This window comes from Pleurodeles waltl, chromosome 2_2, assembly GCF_031143425.1.
Source record: "Pleurodeles waltl isolate 20211129_DDA chromosome 2_2, aPleWal1.hap1.20221129, whole genome shotgun sequence".
NCBI classification, from domain to species: domain Eukaryota; kingdom Metazoa; phylum Chordata; class Amphibia; order Caudata; family Salamandridae; genus Pleurodeles; species Pleurodeles waltl.
Window position 1 is genome coordinate 213,930,898 of NC_090439.1, and position 20,683 is coordinate 213,951,580.

Consider the following 20,683-nt stretch of genomic DNA (forward strand, 5'->3'; position numbering starts at 1 on the left):
TGCCTGTACGTGGTGGGGGGGGCATGGTGTATGCCAAATGGCACAAACTAGGCGTTACTGTACAATAAGGCTACAACAAGGCCATTCAATGATCAATCTTGCAGCAGGGGCAATGGCACTGCGCCCCAGAGCTGTGAGGCACTCTCTACTACTAAACTGGCGCAAGGTAACCCCTTTTATTTGCTTTTTTTAGGAGCTATATAACCCTTGCTAAACCGTCACTGTGCATGTTGACTTGTATTTGGAGCTGCAGCCTGTAGAAAAGCAAACAGTTTTCTGTGCATTAATACCAAAAGGTTGAACAGTGCTTGCAACTATCTCCTTCCTTATGTTTAAAAGGCATTTTTGCATGGTAAATACAACGAAGCTGAACCCTTAAATATAATAGACGTGATGAATCATCGAAGTAGAATAAACCTATGAGCTGTTAAAGCATGGTTGGTATTGTATATGCTAATGCAATATTCTGCAGTCTGTATTTCAGCAGAACAAGATGTGACAGTAGAAGCTACAATGTTTCATTCACTTCTGTGCGTAGGACCCCAACATGTACCATTGCAAAACGTTTCTGATATTTAGTGGGCGTGCAATCAGACTTTAAAACAGAAAATGGGTTATCGCGGTAAATGAAATCTAGAGTAAAGTCAAACAGTGCTTATTCCAAAGCACTGGTCAATTTAGAAGAACTTTGCCACACTCTGAGCCTCATTATGTGGCCCTTGCTCCAGGGGAGCGTCACTTTATGTGGCTTAACGCCGCCTTGTAAATAATGGCTTTTTACATGCATTACAGCATGAAAGGAGCTTGCAGTGGGTGTTGCTGTGGACGTTTCACTGCAACAACCATTCCATTTTGATACTGACCCAGATTTACATTAAATCAAAAACCTGAGGCAGCGCCAAAAATTAATGCCATCCCTGGGGTGGCATTAGCTGGCGAAACAAGAAGAAATACTTTTATTTCTGCTCGTTTTTGCTCACATATAGGAAGAGCAAAACGCCATCAATTAATGTTTATGTTCAGGAAGATGTCCCTTCCTGCACATAAATAATCATTAAATAATGACGACTTGCTATTTCTATGTGTGCTGCATTCTACATCACACATGGACATAACAAATTAGCATTATTGGTTGTTTATGTGCAGAAAGGGAAACCTTCCTCTACATAAATAATCTTTCCCTGTAACGCAGGCGCCCTTGCACTATGAGGCAAGGGTGCCTGCGTTGGTGCTAGGCAGCTAATTTTAGCACCAGCGCTAGGGGAAACACAGAGGTGTGCCGTATTTATGATTATACGGTGCATCCCTGCGTTTCTAAAGTGATGCTGCGCTGCCAGTCTTGGCACAGCGCCACCTGCAACACTTTCTTGTACATGAGGCCCTTTGTGTCTTCAGATACCTTCTTTTCCTTGTTGCCACATCAATATTCCACCCAAATATTCATGGATTGAGGAACTTCATCAGGGAGTAAATCTGTATCCAAAGCACTAGACCAGTGATTTCCAACCTTTTGACTTTTGTGGACCCCTACTTTATCATACGGGGACCCCCACTGAATCATTATTAGAATTCGGGGACCCCCCACTGAGTTGTTACTGAAAGCTGGGGACCTAATCTGTTAATATTATTTAATTTACTAAGCAATCGTGGACCCCGGAGGAGGCTTTGCGAACCCTCAGGGGTCCCCATACCACAGGTTGTGGACCACTGCGCTAGATGACTCACCTCAGAGTTCAGTTTTGGGATGCTAAACTTAACTGCTTCTACTAGTTTGTTGTTGGCTCCCTGTGTCCCATGAGTGACCTTCAGAGTGAAGCAGTCAGCTTCCCAGCAGGTATATTACTGGACAATTTCTGCTGCTGCTATTCTGGGGGGTATTTAGATGACTCCATTTAAAATAACTCTTTCACAGTTTTATTAATGTGAACTATAAACTGAGAGAAGAGCGGAGTTTTCTTTCTTCACCATTTTATGTTTACGTTAGTAAAAAGAATAAATATTAAACACAAATAAATTGAACATTTATGTTAGGCTATCTCATATAAATATAACTATGATATTTCCCTGTGGTATGACATTGCTTCACCTCGAAGAGATATCTTTCACACACCAATACACTAATATGAACGAGTTGCCCCTTCTTCACAAATAGGGAAAAATAACGAACATCCTCTCTTTGGAGATAAATCTTCAGCTGAAGACAATAATGAGTTTATCAGTCCTCTCAAGAGGGCTAAATATTAATTGACCTTATGATCTGTTTGTGTTTTAAGCATAGATAGCTGCTCACACAGCTACCTCCCATTAAGGAACATCTCTGGGCTAATTCAGCAATTATGGTGCCTTACCTGGTAGTCAATGTTTTACAATTTTCTGTTTGGCAAAAAGCTGATGGAAACATTCAATTTATATCATTATCCTTTTTTGAGTCTTTATTATTATTATTTGTTTTTGCAAAGCCACGATACACGCGTCTATTCTAAAGGGTAATATTACATGTGTAGATTTAGTACAAGTAAATTTACTCTTACACTTTTGAGTAACCATACTGCTTTTGGATATTCACCATGTACCCCCTTTTTCCCCAGCTACTCCCCCATCGCCCCCGCATTTACCGCCAACTAGAATACCTACGTGTACTGAGATCTCCACAGACCATGGGGAACTATTAAGGCCCATGGAGGAAAATTAACTGTGCAACTTTAAATCTGCCATTAATAAAAGCCAACCCAGCAACAAACTCTGATCCTTTCCTCCCCTGAAATAGGCCCAACACAAACCTTCGCCCGCAGTGCTTTCAATGAGATGAGTTGTTTGATGCAATCAACCTGAAATATCCTATAGAAATTAGATATGAAATGTCTACTGGATGCTAGGTCTAGAATTATTTCTAGGGGAGTGCTGTTATTGGTTGCTGCAGAAATCTGGCCTTGTCAATCTTGCTGCCTTCATCTGGCAGGAGTAAATAAGAAACTATCCACTCTGTAGTCCACATTGTATTTGGTTGCAGTTTTCGTTTCTAAAAGCATTTCACTGTTATAAGATAATTTCAAGCAATATTTAGCATTATAAAATGATGCACATTTTATGTATTTCTAATTGGCAGTGAAACCTATTTGGGTATTGTTGGATGTCCCAAGAAGCTGGTGCGACACCGTTCAAATTTACATTTCATTGGTTGAATTCTGATATCTTTTCTGGTCAATACTACTGCTGACACTGAGCAGTCAGGGTTAACATAGAAGGCAATGTGTAAAGTATTTGTGCAAAACATCATGCAATAACACAGTGAAATCACCACACAAATACACCACACAGGTTTAGAAAAATATAAGATATTTATCTGAGTAAATAAGGTCAAAACAATCAAGATTTGATAAGCAGCAGTTGAAATATTACTTTTGCAATGATAAGAAGAGTCTTAAGTCTTTAGAAATCAACAAATGTCTCTTGTGTTCATAAAGTACCTGGAATGCGTCAAAATTACACACAGGAAGACTGCAGAGGAGGAGATACGTGGAAAAAGGAAGGTGTGAGTCAGATTTCCTGACGTGCACAGATGATGCGTCGATTCTTACCACGCTGCAAGGGCTTTGCATTGATTTCTGGCGCACAGTCTTGGATCCTCACTGCGATGCAGGGTCTTTTGCACCCAGGGACGATGCATTAAAACCCTGGGCGTGCAAGATGAAGTCACAGGTACTGCGTTGATCTGATGTGGTGATGCGTCAGAGTTTCTTTCGCATGGCGGGCGCTGCGTCGATTCTTTACGCATGAAGTTGAGATGCGTCATTCCGGCTCGGCGATGCCCTAATCCGGTAGGGCTGTGCATTGCAGTTCCGATCGCAATGCAGGCGCTGCATCGAGCTCCACTCGGGTAGCCAGGCAGCGTTGTTGCGGTTCGGCGATCCAATGATTCTCTCACTGCTGGGCAGGCTGTTCTCCGATTCTGGCAGGCTGTGTGTCGATTTTCGCCGCCCAAGGAGTTTCCTTGAAGAATAGAAGTCTTTTTGGCACTGAGACTTCAGGAACAGGAGGCAAGCTCAATCCAAGCCCTTGGAGAACACTTCTCAGCAGAGCCAGAGGCCAGAAAGGCAGCAGTGCAACAGCAAAGCAGCAGTCCTTCACAGCAAAGCAGTTCAGATGAGTCCTTTGGGCAGCCAGGCATCTCTTCTTGGCAGGTTGCAGTATCTGGTTCAGAGTGTTTGTCCCAGGAAGTGCCTCAGTTAGTGGTGTCAGGGACCCAGTTTATATACCCAAAAGTGCCTTTGAAGTGGGGGAGACTTAAAAAGATTGTTTTTGAAGTGCACACGGTCCCTTTTCAGTACAGATCTGTCTGCCAGGGTCCCAGTAGGGGGTTTGGCAGTCCATTGTGTGAGGGCAGGCCACTAGCCTTTGAAATGTGTCAGGCCCCTCCACCCTTCTAGCCCAGAAAGACCCATTCATTATGCAGATATGTGCAGGTGCGACTGAGTATCCTGTGTTTTTGGCTGTCTGGGTGGAATGCATAAGGGAGCTGTCAACTAGCCAATCCCAGGTATAGATTGGAGACAGGCTGTAAGGCACAGATGGAGTTTAAGTGCAGAGAAATGCTCACTTTCTAAAAGTGGCATTTCTAAAATAGTAATATAAAATCCAACCTCACCAATAAACAGGGTTTTTTATTACCATCCTAGCCATACTAAATATGACCTGTTTACCCCTTTCTGTTCAGAATCTACCATTCAAACAGTATATGAGGATAGCCCTAATGTTAGCTTATGAAAGGAGCAGACCTCACAGCAGTGGTCTTTACATACCAATCTGCATGTCCAGTGTAAGTTAGTATAATGCTTAAATATATTGAAATCAAGTTGAACTTATTGTAAGACATTAAGAGATAAGTGTCAGCCTGTTTTTAATCCAAGACATGATTATATCAGTTTTATTTAGGACTATGTAAAAACACGTTATGTGCTCCAAGTAATTAGATAGTGCTTTGTGTTTGGTTTTAGTATTGGGTGTCGGTGTAGCTGATATCAACTTGTTGGAAAGTGTAAAGCAAAATGGTCAGTTACTGCAAGTTTGAAGTTGTGTTGTTGAACTTCACAGTTGTCAGCTCATTTCTGATCCTATTTCTGGCTGTTTCATATGATCCATAGGTTTCAGGAATTTGAGAGGGTTGGATGGTGGGCATTAGTATTCGCCCGAAGGTTTGTTCACTAAGGGGCATATTTACAAGGCCTCTGCGGCACAGTAACGCTGTGTCACTTATGTGAGGCTCCGACAGCACATTGTGCCTGCATATATTTACATAGCTACATAAAGCCACCTTGCATGGCTTTTCATGGCATAATAAATATGGGCCCCTTTCACGCATAACTCTGCATGAAAAAGGCATTCCATGAGTGTTGCTGTGGGTGTTCCAACGTAACTTTGACAGAAACTGACACATTCCCAGATTTACAAGATTTCGAAAACCTGGGAATGCGTCAGGTTCCTATGCCACCCCAAGGGTGGAGTAAAAGTGGTGGAACGAGGGGCAATACCTTTAATTCTCCTCGTTTTTTGCTCTTTGTTTGTGTTCTGCATTCTGCAACACACGTAGAAAGAAAACGCCATTGGTTGTTTATGTGCAGGAAGGTGTCCCTTCGTACACATAAACAATTATCCCTGCAACACAGGCAACCTTGCACTATGGTGCAAGGATGTCTGCATTGGTGCTGGGCAGCCAATTGTGGCTTGCAGTCCCACACTGCCTCATTTTCTTGTAGATATGGGCCTAAGTATGCTGAAATATGATGTCAGTTTAGGAAATATGATTATTTTGTATTCAGAGAAAATTGTGAGCTGTCTTGTGTAAAGTAGACTTGCGCTTTCTTTGGAGTCAGACAGACAAACCGTCACTATTTTGTTCTGTTTTTTAGGTGGTGCTTCCTTGGACCTTAAAGCTTGCCCACCAAAACCATCGAAGTGGATCCTTGATATGACCTGGTTGAACTTAGTCGAACTGAGTAAACTTAGGCAGTTTTCGGACATTCTTGATCAAGTAAGTTACATTGTATAGCGGTATACAAAAGACACATTAAATCACACTTCAAGTTGTATATCATCATTTAAAAGTCTTTGGAATCCTTGCTACCATTAAAGCAATGTTCTGAACACTGATTAGTGTTCATTTCTGCTTACTCAAGCGCATTCATAGAGTACAACATGAATATGTAGCAAATGATGCTGAAAACTGTCAGGTACACACACCTCACTTGCTGTTTAGTTGGATTTGATATTAATCCTTAATTGGTGTGTTCCAGTTTGATTAATATTATAATCTCACCTCCCTTTGGGAGTATCTATTAAAAGCAAGGCACTTTTGTTTTTACAGGAGCTAATATAGTTTTAAATCAAAATAAGTCTCAGTGGGTCTATATTTGCAAGCATTTACCTGCCCCATACATTGGTCAGTCATCTGTTTATCAATAACCAATGGATTAGAAGAGGCATAGTTGCTGATACTGACTTCTTCCCATTCTTTTCCCAGGCCAGAGATAAACCTACATCCCAAGGAATTCAGTCAGCAGATAGAAAGAGGTCCATGAGATATAGAAGGGCTCACAAAATGGCGGTAACACATATGTTGAGCTAGCAAACTCCGTAAGGAGACTCGACATTAGGAAAAAAGGAGAAACGAAGAGTCCATGCGGAGAAGAGGCTGAGTACTGTGGCTTACCTGGTGTAAAAGAAAAACATGGGGGCAAGAGGGACGGTCTTCTATATGACTCATTGAGGCACTGTGGATGCTGGGTGAAGTCTCTAGCCACCACCATCTAACCCAAAACATCAGGCAGAGCTATGGAAGCTATTTGCCTCCTTCTTTCTCCTAGCCCAGCAGTTTTTGACTTCTGTGGACCCCCCATAGACTTATTACTGCTGTCTGTTGACCCCCACTGATTCAATATTGGAAGCCAGGGGCTACCGTCCTAAGCAATTTCCATGATTTGAACCCCAAAACAAAAAGCAAAATTACAGAAACAAGTATACACTAAACGAATTAGTGAAATAATTTGTTTAATTCATAACCAAACATAGAAAAACCGTAAAAGTTTCTATTTTGATTCTTCATTTGTATATACTTTATTAATTTTAGGATGATTTTAATAATATTTAGTTTTGTAAAACAATCGCGGACCCCCTGAGAAGGCCTTGCGGACCCCCAAGAGCCCTCGGATCACAAGTTAAGAACCACTGCCCTAGCCTTTACATATAAATATGCACCGTTGATATGACCTCTGCACTTTCATCTATATTCTTAGTGATCAAGTCATGGAATCAGTGTACATTTCTTTGACTTAATGAATCAAAAGCAGCATTTGTATCCTGACCATCTCCACATGTGACAATGAAGGATGTGTCAAAAATCCTGACTGGCAAAACCACATTAAAGCCTACCGAGAATATAAAATCTGTTGTAATGATTTTTTAAAATTCTGTAGCTAATTAAACTGACCGCTAATAAAGCATACAGGGGTATATTTACAAAAATGTTACACTGTGTGTGCATCACTAAAATGTGACACAAATAGATGCAAGATATATTTTTAAAATTTGCTTTCCCTTGCAAAACTTTTGTTGCACTGGAAATTCACCTCAAAGTAGTGCAAAGCAGTGCCTAGCACTGGCGTGCATTACTTAGGGCCTGATTTGGATCTCAGTGGATGGCATTCTCCATCACAAATGTGACAGATATCCTGTCCACCGTATTACGATCTCCATAGGATATAATGGGATTGTACTACTGCACATGGGATATGTGTCACATTTGTGACAAAGCACTCCCCTCCACTATGATTTAAATTAGGCCCCTAGTCCCAAGATGAAGTTCCAGCGGTTGTTCGCCGGGTGTTCCCATTCAACACCCATAGTTTTTGATGCAAAACCTTACCTACTAAAAAATATAGACAGGGTTTTGCATCAAAAAATAATGTCCTTTTGATATTGGTGCATGCATGGAGAAATGTTTCGATTTCTCTTTTCTTTTCCAAATTTGCATGTGTGCCGCACTGTGCAGCACACTTACAAAGTAGGAAAAGGTTTAAAGTTAGTCTAAGCATAGTATTTTGGGAGGGTATCCTTCCAGTACAGAACCTGTACTAGACTCATGCAAACATCTATACGCTGTGGTGCAAAGGTGGATGCCTTGTGCTCAGCAGCCTGTTATTTTGCTAGTGCTAGGGATAGAGGAGGAGAGTGCCTTATCTCTGTTGATGTGGCGCTATCCTGTTCTCGCCTTCTCACACAGTATTTCAGGCGGTTACTTTGTGCTGCTTGAAAACTTAGCAAATAGACTATCTCAGCATTCAATTACACTCTCAAGTTGCTAAGTAGAATTTCAAGCTGCTTATCAGAATCTGACAATTTTATACTATAAATACACTAGGTCATTTTATTCAGGGATATGACTGAATCTAAACTGGACTACTGTAATGCTTAGGCAGTTGGAACATTAAAACCTTATGCCAAAAAGCTGTAAGTACTAAAGAAATATGTACCATGGAGCATCATTGCCTCGACTGAAGCATGATGATTTTGCTAAAGTATTGTTGTTTGTCGGTCCATTCTCCTATGAAATGTGAACCTTTTATACCAGGTCTATATTGACAGACACCCTATTGTCTGTTGCAAAGATTTCAAATACCAAATCCATCCTACAGCCTACATACTTAAGGCAGACCTCTGTTTGAAAATTGCAGGTAAGGTATGTGTGTACAGGGTGAAAGCTATTCTGGAGGCAGTCTTGCAAACAGTAGAACTGCTGCTCGCTCTTCATGTATGTTAGAAATGGGTCTCTAGTCGGCAGTGGTTTGCACCCTATCCAAGTAGGGACTATAACTCTAGTCAGCGTAAGGGAGTCAAACAGTTAAGGTAACCCCTGCTCACCCCCTTGGCTCAAACAGTCAGGCTTATCTCAGAGCACTGTGTAGAGTATTTGTACACATTCACAGTAACGCAGTGAAAACACCACAAAAGTACTTCACACCAGTTTAGAAAAATAGCCAATATTTATCTGAGTAAAACAAGACCAGATGACAAAAAATCCAACACACACAAAAATACAAATTTGCTAAATATTAAATGTAGTAGGTGTTTAGAAATACAATAGTTCCAACTAGAGCTATCACAGCATCTTGACAGATCCATTTCCAACAGTCTGAAGTCCCTTGTGAGGAAGTGTGGGCTGGTCACTGAGTCGTACAGACCACGGGTACAGCACCTTTGCAATAAAAAGTTGGGAGGTGAGGCATCTCTGGAGCCTGTGAGGCGTTAGTTCCTTGTTGCTACCTAGGAGGTGAGGCATGTGTTCCTTACTGCTAGGCAGGGGAGATGAGGAGTCCGTTTCTTACGGTTGCAGGGGAGGTGATGTGGCATTGGTGGTGAGGTGGCGGTTCCTTATGACAAGGCGGGGATGATGAATCCAGGAGGTCAAGATGCGAGGCGTCGACTCTGCGGTGTCATGGACGTCGGTGATACAGCACTTGGGACTCAAGCTGTGGTGGGACTTCGGAGGCACTGAGGGGGCCCTGTGTTGCAGGTCGCCGTTGTTGCACTCATTGGGGACCACGGTTCTGATGCAGGCAGCCGCGCAGTCAGACAGCAGTGCTGGTTCCGAAGTCACTTTGGAGTAGATGTGCTTAGTTTCTTCTTGGTTGCACCAGAGCTCACTTCCAAGGGCACAGGAATTGGATTTGGCACCACTTGGCTAGTCAGGACTCTCAGCAAGAGAGCTCAGTAGCTGGCAGATAAATCTTTGATGTCCCTGAGAATTCTTAAAGGAGGCAAGCTCAGTTCAAGCTGGAGTTGGAGAACTTTGAAAAGCAGGATGTAGAAAGAAAAGTCCAGTCCTTTCACTCCCAGGACAGAAGCAGCAAGCAGGCCAGCACAGCAAAGCAACAGACAGAGTGGCAGTCCCTCCTACAGCATCCAGCTCTTCTTCCTGGCAGAATGTCCTCAGCCCAGAAGTGTTCCATCCCTGTGGTGTCAGAGATCCAGTACTTATACCAATTTCTGTCTTTGAAGTAGGCAAACTTGTAGTACACAAGACTTTCCCTTTCCCTGACCTGGCCCCAAACACACTCCTGGGGGTTGCAAGGCAGGCAGCAGAGGAAGTTAATACCTCTGCTGTCTGCTAACCTGTTTCACCCTCACTTTACTTGCTCAGCGGTAGCGCAGAGCCAGTGAAGAGAGGGTCATTCCCATGAAATGTATTTTTATTTATTTTTACACAAATTTCATGGGCACTTTTGTAAAACCGTGTGATTTTTACAAAAGTGAAGATTTCGCAATTTTCTTACAACATCGAGATATCCTGGGGCTCTGCCTATTGTATTATGTGTACATTTTACACTGCAGTGGCTTTGAGTGTTTCAACATTGGAACATGATCACTGAAAGGAGAGCAGCACTATTGTTTAATTGACTGTTCCCATGCGAGAGGAGAAAACCCTCTTGTGCCATCGGAAGGAACTTGGATTGCAACAAGTGATGTACAAATTTTTAAACTATCAGAGTCACACAGAAAGTAGAGATGACTTCACACCCATCCTGGGTGAGCTTCAAATTCAACTTGTGTTTTAATTTCTATTGGGCAGTGCCCCTTTTGTGTAATGTGGACTCATTGAATGGACCAATCAAACTAATTTGAGTATTCCTAATCATGGAAGGACTTGTAAGTTTCAATGGCAGTCTGCTTTTGAATCTTATTCTGTTAACTTGTCCCCTTGAATGTTCCTGATTTTCATGAGCAGCCTGTGTTCTGCACTTTCCCCTTGGTGGACTTTGCTGATGATCTGCATGCTTTGCTGATAAAACTGAACTGAATGCTGAAGCTAGGAAAGGTATGTTTTAATGCAAATTTATTTTCCCATGACCTCCTTTTCTAAGTAGAGTTAGCATGCTGACACCTGCCTTTTATTTATTTATTTAGTTTGTTTAACTTAGCCCGAGATAGATGTTTCCCAAATTATTTTTGTCTTTTCTTTTTGGCTTGTGTCTGCATGTGTAGCGTGCTCCCACTCATGCTTGTCTTGATTTGGTTAGTAGTAGGGAGAACCTATGTCCCAGTCCCTGAATTCTGAATCAGTGCAATTGATTTGGCTAATAGATTCACTGCCTGATCTGAAACATGTCTTTGTCGCACAAGTGATTGTTTTATTGATATGCATTGTTCTTCCCTGAATGCATAATGGTGTTGATGTTGAGTAGATTACATTTGTTTCATAGATTTGGTCAGCCTATGATGTTCTTTATCTTTACAATTTGATTTTGCGCACAATTTATGTGACTTTGGCTTTGTGGTTATAAAATAAAGCTTTGAAACTTTCATTGATTGGAGTATTTTTCTGTGGCGATGTGGGTGATGGTGCTTGAATTGTTGTTTGGGTTGAGTTGATTGTAAATGGTTGCCCCACTCTTTCTCTGAACAAAAAGACCCATTGACCTGTGGAAAGGGAGCGTTTTTCGAATCCTCTTTAGAGTGAGGGAAAACACATCAGCATTGACTGATGAGCCACAGTTAGACACAAATTATAGCCAGTAAATTCATTGTGCACAGATAATCGCTTGTGCCATTGATAAATATCTTCCTTCTAAGTCATTAGTCTTTTTCAATATATGCTAAAATCGTTATAGAATGCCATTTCTACCTATGCCTCCAGTATCTGACATTTTTTGTGCACTTGGACTGCTACCTCACTATTCCCCTTATGTAGATCTTGCAGATCGAGAATAACACAGGCTGGATAGGATTAAGTTACTGCAGGTTGGGATTTTTATTGGTATGTGGTTCGGGCTTCCTAAATTAATACTCTTTCTGGATGAATTTCTTATTTTTAGCCTAGTTAATTGGTTTAATCTTTCCCTGTTCAATCCTTGACGCTGACTTGATACTCCCATTTGCATAAGTAAATGTGTTTGGAATCACTGTAACCTAGACAAGACTGATTTGATTCACTCAAGCGTGATGTTACAAGCCTATCTGACTTTTGTGACTCAGAGGCTTTTGATTGCCAGTTGACAAAATCATGCAGGACATTTCATGTGTTATTTGCCTATATGGTGTAACTTTGTCTATTAAAATCATAACAGATGTTAACATGTTTATTTTTTATTTTGTCTGCTAATATAGTTCCCATGTAAACCATTATTTCCACAGTATTCCGGAGATTCTCATGCACTGTCTTAAACTTAGTAGTATTCTGTGATATTGTAGTAATGTCTTGTGCATCCTCTGAGATTCAGTGAGTTTGAGTAAATGCTTCCTGTGGATAGTATATAATTTGGTTTTGTTAGTCAATGATATTGTTTTAAATGCAATTTTTATTTTGGTTGCCCATCTTCTGTTGGAGTCTGTTTGCATATTCACTGACTTTTTATTTGTCCGTTAATCGTGCCACTATTCATCCAGTTCAGTATTATGATGTCTAGGCAAAAGAGTGTTCAACACAAATTTAAATTGCTTTTATGCCTGTTTGAGGGACTCATGTTCAAGACCCCAGTGGATGATCCTGTCATTGGTTTTAGGGTTAAATATATTCTCATAGGTGAATCTGCTACTGTGTGGAGTTAACGACCATATGGATGTTGTTGTGTTTTTCAAGCCGTTATAGGATTGTCTGCTGGCTCGGCCTAATAAGGGAAGAGCAGTGGCATGTTAAAGGGCTTTCTGTCTGAGTGTGCACTGAAATGGAATGGAAAGGTAGTTATAAAACGGTTCATGTCAGAAGGTGTCAAAGCGCTGGAATCACCAGAGAGAGAAACAACCACTATCATCCAAAGAGCTGTCATTATGGGAGGGAGAAGAGCCAAGTTTTCAGTTGCTTCTGGAATGCTGCCAAGGAGTCCAGACACACAATGTGAGTGGGAAGTGTTTCACAGTTTAGCAGCAGCTACGGAAAAGAAGCCGCGGCCCCATCTGGCTTACTGAAATCTTGGAATGGTCACTTTTCTAAGAGAGAATGATCTAAGTTGTCTTAGAAGTTAATATTAGACTTGTATAACAGACGTTTGATGGCTTAACAGATGCAACTTTCATTTGCTCTGCAGCAGAAAACATTATTGTTTGGGTTTTTTCTGTCTTCTAGATCGTGCCAAGTATGTAGGATGATTTCTTGGAGAAACATCCAACACATAATAAATGTGCAAGAAAGATAACAAAGGAAAAACATCTTTACAATTTAGATATTTGCTCTAAAGCATGAGGATTACATGGATTTTCATAGAGCCATAGAAACATAGCTATTTAGCTACAACAACTGTAATTCCTTTGGCTTTAATCCACAGTGCTCTCTTGGATTTTAGCAATTTAAGCAAAAAACATCTAGCAGGTTTTGTCTGGCTGTGCCTTTGTTTTCTTATGCATTTCCAGATTCTGTGAACTGTGAATAGTTGGGCAGAATTTCTTAAAAGCATATGTGAAGGAGCCAGTGTGATAAATTTAGGTCTGGGTTGCATTCTTAACTGTAGTCTCATATGAGATCACATGCTGCCTGAGACCTTGATGATCTTGGCTGTCGAAATATCTCTTGGGAGCAGTGGAAACGTTAAAGCATTGATGGAGAAAAAAGTATTCATGATACTATCCAGATGCCTTCCTTGCAATCCTTCAAGACCCAGTGTCTTAACTTTTGATCATAAAGCTCACACAATTTCCTATCAGAGAGGTGGCTAACAGGCTTTTCTGTCTTATGGTCTTCAAGTCTAAGTAATATCCATGTTGGCCATTGCCTCTCCTCCTATTACTAGATGTCTTCGATTTTTACCTCTCATCTGTCCCTCCTCTTTCTTAATATTTATCTCCGTTGGTCACTCTAGTCCACAAAGGTTCCAAGCATTTCACCTTTATGGACCGTGCTATGGTTTTCGATCAGGTTAACAGGGCAAAACCATAGATCATCCTGGAGTCACTGGGAGTGGATCTGGCTACAGTGCATATTCAGAGGCAGCTGTACTCACATTTATCTGCAGTAGTAAGCTGTGGGCAAGATATGGATTGTTGTAGAAGAGCTTCCATCTAGGTAGGGAGTATCTTATGGATGTGCCTTGGCCCCTTCGCTGTACATTCAACACCAGTCAATTAGAGTCCCTTTCAGAGAGAAAGGCAAAGACAACCCAAGATTGGCCAAGAATCTCTATTTTAAATTAGGCAGAAACAACTAGAGGAGGAGTATTTCAGGAAAGGAGGACACAGAGCACAAAGCTTCAAAATAGATATGTAATGTATGAGATTTTAGTACAAAGATCCATACATGCAGGTTGCTAAAGAGAATAAAAGGATTGGGTCAACTTAGATCTAAATATTCAAGTATACAGAAGAAGCAATTCGGGGCAAGATTATCGTTAGAAATTCACAAAGCTGCCAACTTGAAAAAGTCAAAATGATACTGGGATCTAATGGCTACAGCTACTGGAGTTAATGGAGATTTTTTAGCTCCCGCAGCCTCAGAAAAGGGGTGGAATGTGTACTTAACACACCTACCTGCTCCACATGAACCCTTAAAATCTAAATGGAACTTGGTGAGAGAAATATGAAGATCTTATTAACAAATACGAAATCAGTCTATAAATATATTCTTTGCTGCAGGAATTCTAGAGCCTAATGTCGTAATAGGACTCTGATCAGCATATTAAAGTGAGGCCCTGATTTATGGTGTAAAATCCTAGACCTGTCAGTTAATGCTACTATTGATCTAGAAATAGTTCCGTCTTGGGAGGCAGCATTTTGTTGTTTATCTATATGGACCAACTGTGATTCAAAGAATTGCAGACAGTTTTCACTCTTGGAAACAGCTGACACACTTTTGGCTAAATACTCCTGGTTCAGATTCAAACTGGTTTTATGATAACTGTTCTTCTCATTCACAATCACAGACTCAGAAGAATGCTTCATGTTAGACCTGACAGCCTTAGGATGGTCTTCCCCCGACGTTTTGCATACCTCCTCCTGCTTGTGCTATCTCCCCTAAACATGGTAAGATTGGTTCATACCCAGTTGGCATGTTTAATTTACTTATAAGTTCCTAGTAAAGTGCACTGCCTGTCTCCAGGGCCTGTAAGTTAAATACTACTTGTGAGCCTGCAGCAGTGATTGTGCCACTCACTTAAGTTGCCCTTTAGCCATGTTTTAGGCCAGTCATTGCAAAGCTTGTGTGCAGATTTACACTGCCATGCGGCCTGGCAAAACAACCCTTTTGCCAGGCCCAAATCTTCACTTTTTTATACATATAGGTCACCCCTAAGTAGGCCCTGAACAACCCAGAGAGCAGGGTGAAATGTATTTAAAAGGCAGGTTTTTATTTTTTCATATCCAGGTACTGAAAAACTCCCAAAGCTGATTTTCAATAAAGCAAGGCCTATTTTTCCAATAGGATAACATTGGGATTACCCTAATTAATCTCATACACGTAATTCACAATCTGTAAGAGATAAACCTTTCGAGTTTAGTGTCTCTGGAATCAGAAATTTGAAATCACAATTTGCCATGGTGGTGAGAATGGTGGCACAAGTCCTGGACCCAAGCCTACCCTCAGTGGCAGTCAAGACTAATGTCTTGACATAGGTGCTTCAACCAGATTGACACCCTTGTTACTGCTTCTTCCATTTAATGAAGCCCTTACTGAAGTCATGCTTGAGACGTGGTCCAAGCCCAGCAGAACGGGTCCTGTGAACAGGACAATTGCCCACCTCCATCGCCCCACCCCAGGGGACCCCAGTTTTCCCACGCAGCAGCCTACCCCAGAGAGTTTGGTGGTCTAAGTGTCCACATCTTGTTTAAACCCTGGCACATTCCCTACCACCCCACTGGGCAGGGAATCCAAGAGGCTGAACACCTTACACAAGAAAATGTTTTCTTCTTGCAGCCTGGCACTGTAGTCCTAGAACACCATGTGCCTTTTGGGCCCATGCACTTTAGGATTCAGTTGCCCATGTACTGCCCATGGTCCCAGATGAAGCCCGGGCCATACACTCCAGCTGTGTGGGCCTTAGCAGCACCCCTCGGGTGTTTTCCAAGGTGATGGCAGTGGTTGCAGCTTATCTGCGGAATTTAGGTTGATCAGTCTTTCCCTAGCTTGACGAATGGCTGCTGAAGGTGGGCACACCCCAAGCAGTAGTATCCCCCACTCCAGACTACGGGGCATCTCCTGCACTCACTGGGGTTCACTATCAACATGCGGAAGTCACATCTGACTCCCCTCTCAGATGCTTCCTTTCGTCAGAGCTGTGCTGGACACAGTACAGTTTCTGGCTTATCCTCCCAGACTGTGAGTCCAGGATATTCATGCTATGATACTGATATTTTAGCCTCTATGCTGGGCTTCGTGATACTAACTCTGAGCCTACTGGGCCTCATGGCTTCCTGCATCCTACATGTGACACATGCCCGCTGGCATATGCGGCTTCTGCAGTGGGACCTGAAAGTTCCAGTGGGCACGTTATTAACGGAATCTCCCCGACATGGCCTAGATCATGGAGGTAACTGCAAAAGATCTGCAGTCATGGTTAACGAACTACAATTGCATCAGCTTCAGACTCCTCTCCCCCAACCAGATCTGACAGTGGTGACAGATGCGTTACTCCTGGGATGAGTTGGACATCTGGGAGAGGTGGAGATCAGAGGCCTCTGGTCTCCTGTGGAAACTGTACCTATGGCAGTCCAGCTGGAATTGAAATCCTTTCAACTCTCCATAAAGGGAAGGCTAGTGCAAGTTTTCATTGACAACAACACTGCCTTGTTGTACTGCAACTAACAGGACAGAGTGGGGTCATGGAGCTTCTATCAAGAGGCCCTGCACCTCTGGACGTGGCTGGAATGTTAGGGCAAATCCCTGGTGGTTCAACACCTGGCAGGCTCTCTGAACACCAGGGCACATAAAATCAGCCAAAGATACCTAGCAGATCATGAATGACTTCTCCATCCGGAGGTGGTGCAAGTTCTCTTTCAGCAGTGTGGTGGAGAGCGTTGGTTATATGTGTAGTCCACTGGCAAGAATGCCCAATGTCAGCAGTTTTGTGTGTTGGAGTTTCCAAGATAGCTCTCACTTGTTATGTTATAGATTTTATGAGGTGCATAGGTGCCCCAGGAATGGGGCTTCCCAGGTCTAGTCCCAAAATATACACCTGTTACAACAACGAATGGGGGGGAGCACAATGCCCAAAAAGAAAGTCCTAAGAAGAAAAGAACCAGGTCTTCAAAATTTTCCTAACAGACAAGTGGTTCTTGTGTTCCTGATAGAAGGAGAAAGTGCATTCCATAGAACTGGAGCTTTTGCACGAAACGAGCAACCTCCTGCTTTCTTAATGCGAGGAACAGTGGCCAGCTTAAGGTTGGCTGAGTACAAGGGCCGTAAAGGTTGATACAAGGATAGCAAACTAAACAAAATAGGGGCCCCATGGGACAATAGGATTTTATGAATTGTACAGCAGGTCTTAAAGTGCACAGCCTTCTCCACAGGGAGCCAATGTAATTTGTGAAGGAGGCCGGAAGCAGGGCAGAATTCTGGAAGCGAAAACTAGTTTGGAGACTTGAAAATTTTGAAATGCTTTTTGTCTCAAGCGGCACCTAGGCCTACTGTGCACCTTTCCGTGCACACCACTCTGGCCCAGAGTTTTCATGGAGATCAGGTTTGACCAGGCTCAAGGCATACTTGTGCCATCGGACTTGGCTCAGAGAGTTTCGTAACCTGAGCAGTTGAGTCTGGCCCTTGGTCCACCTGATCAGGCTGCCCCTTTGGAAGGGTCTTCAGTCGCAGCAGCAGGGGGGAACATGTCAATGCTACACCTTTATACATGGAGATTGAGTGACGACAAATTGACAGCCTTTGACCTTCTGCCAGAATTCAGCAATGTTATCTTACCAGGCATATGTCCCTCTTCCAAGACAGTATACGCCTGCCTTTGGGGCAAGTTTGTGGCATGGTGTGCAGAGAAACAATATGACCCTGCTCCCCTCTCTCAAGTCCTTCTCTTTTTTCTTTCTCTTGCCCATCAGGGCTCTGCTCTTGACACCGTAAGAGGCCATCTTTCTGCCATTTCAGCCTTCTGGCACTTGCAAGATCAACCATCCATGTTCAAATCCCCCATTGTAAATAGGTTTTTCAAAGGTCTGCAACACGTTTCTACCTTCACCCTTCATCATGCCTTAGTGGGTCCTTATCTAGTGCTCACTTTCCTGATATGCACTCTTATGAAGCCGCTCCACAACTGTTTTCTCAGGTTCCTTGCTATCACGCTTTGTCATCTATGTTTCCGTACCTGAACATCTTCCCAGACAAGTTGATTCTCTGCACTAGAGCTTCTTTCCAGCCAAACATTGTCACTCCATTCATGCAGGCCAGGTCAATACCCTACCTACCTTTTACTCTCCTCCACATCCATCTAAGGAAGAGGAGCGATTAATCCACCTACTGGACTAAAAAAATAAAGCGTTGTTGTTGTCCCTTGACTGCACTAAAGAGTTCGGGGTGGACAACCAATTTTTTATGGGATATGTCAGAGCAACAAAAGGGAGGGCGGTGCAGAAAAGGATCATCTCCCGATGGATTGTGCTCCGCATTAAGATCTGCTATGCATTGGCCAAGAAGCAACCGCCTGAGGGCTTGGGTGCTCATTCCACCAGAGCAATGGCTTTGACCACTGGGTAAGCACATGGAGTTTGTGTTCCTGGACATCTGCCAGGCAGCAACACGGGCTTCTCTACACATATTCATGAAGCATTATTGCCTGGACACTCAGGTCCTTAGGGTTGGGCAACCTGTTCATTCGGTCCTGCAGGAATTTTTAGTGTGAAACAGTTTTGCAGACCCACCTCCGGGGAGGTATTGCTTCGGTATCTCTTCTAAGGTAAGGACTGTGCAGCTAGAAGTCTTTATCAGATGAAGAAGTTACTTTACCTTCTGTAACGCCTTATCTGGTAGAGACTCTATGTAGCCGCACATTCATTACCAGTCCACCTATCCTCCCTGCTTTGCAAACGGATTTCTAGGGACAAGGTGTTTCCCCTTTCAGGACCCTAGTTTTACACACCAGTGGTCAGTGTTTTTCGTGGTTCCCCTCTCCAGGCGTGGAAAGTTGCAAAAAGAAACCTACATCAGTGCGCTGAGGTGGTGCCTAAATTGGCACAGCACACGTCACTTCCGGCGCAAAGATCACCACATGGAGCTCAACAATGCCACCTACCAGCATGCTGGGGTACTGCTCATGAAAAACTTCCATCTCCACTCTGGCGCCTGAGGATAATTCTAAGGTAAAAAATCTGTGTCTAGCTAGAGTCTGTACCAGATAAGGCATTACCAGATGTAACTAACTTGTTTAGTTCCAATTGGGGATATTTTTCCTCTCTCATTCTAGCAGTTCCAAATCTGTCAGGTTTAGAATTTTCAGCTACTGTGGTGCAGCAGTAATTTTGCTTCTGGTGTAATTTCCTCTTGTGGTGCAAATTCCACAACCTGAACGTCACCATTGTGTAAAAACACTGAGAGTATTCCACTAGTGATGTGTATGCTGTGTTAATTTTTATTCTCATCCCACCTGCCACTTTTACTGGAGTTTCTCCTTCATTGCAATGATCATTAGCCTTATTGCATTCTCACTGTGTTAAGTTTCCCCACTAACACATTTTCTTCCTCATATTGCGCTTAGATCACACGAAATGAGAAGCAATGGAAACTTTGGGTTGACAGAGAAGCCCCAGAGGAGGAGATGGTTCCTAGTGGTTATGATCAGACGCTGGACTGCTTCAGACGCCTGCTTTTAATTCGGTCCTGGTGTCCAGATAGAACCATTGCTCAGGTAATATCAAATGTCAAAGTGTAATAATTAAGCACATTCTTGTTTTGGGCAAGTGTGCAAAATGGAACTAGCCACATTTAGAAATATATTTCTAATAATCTTTTGTGAAATCCTCTATATATAACGTATATGATGCACCCAAATAATTACATAGTAAATTGATATTTTTTTTTACCTCTCTTTCCATTTAGTGCACCTCTCCTTAGCTCGCCCAGTACAGTACTACATATGCATCTGCATCATATATGGGTTAAGTTAGTGTTCAAATTAAGCAAACATTACTGCTGTTAGACTGACTTGTGAAAGCATGGCAGAAGCTGAGTGTGCCTCTGTTGCCTCTGTTGTTTAACTTGTACAATAGCTATGTTCCCTTCCCTTGTAATACTTCAGACAGTTTCAGCCATTGGTCTCAGTGTTTATTGTTGGCGATTGGGGTTGGACTAAAAAATAGTCACCTTGCAATAACAACTGGGTCCCAATTGTAGCATCTGGGCGTATGCCTACTTGCTTATAAAATGATGACACAGACACTAGTGTGATGGGTGATAAACTGGCCGAGGGCACGTGCTTCTGACCCCTTTTATGACCAGAGTCACCCGACTGGTGTTGCCTGTGTTGGATGGGTGAGGGTTGGGTATTAGCATGGTCCCTAGTTACGGGCTGCTACATGACATGTCCTGTACGACAGAACAATGGCATAAATGTAACCTGCTGCCATACAGTACAGTCACAAACAACAAACTAATGTTGCTGGTTTTGTTTTTTAAATTTGCAGTGATCAGGTGAATGACTTCAAAGTTGAACTCCTGAAAGTGTTACACAACTACAGCTTTTTTACTAAAAACACATTTTAAAAACATATTTCGTTT

The 20,683-nt window shown here is 42.5% G+C and overlaps 1 protein-coding gene across 1 annotated transcript in view; it reads left to right on the forward strand.

Moving 5' to 3' along the window:
• Positions 1-20,683, forward strand: part of DNAH5 (dynein axonemal heavy chain 5) — a 4,110,061-nt gene that overhangs the window by 3,787,303 nt on the left and 302,075 nt on the right. The window contains exons 69-70 of the mRNA XM_069219645.1: positions 5,907-6,028; positions 19,665-19,814. Of these exons, the coding sequence (XP_069075746.1) occupies positions 5,907-6,028; positions 19,665-19,814 (272 nt within the window). The remainder of the gene's footprint in view (positions 1-5,906; positions 6,029-19,664; positions 19,815-20,683) is intronic.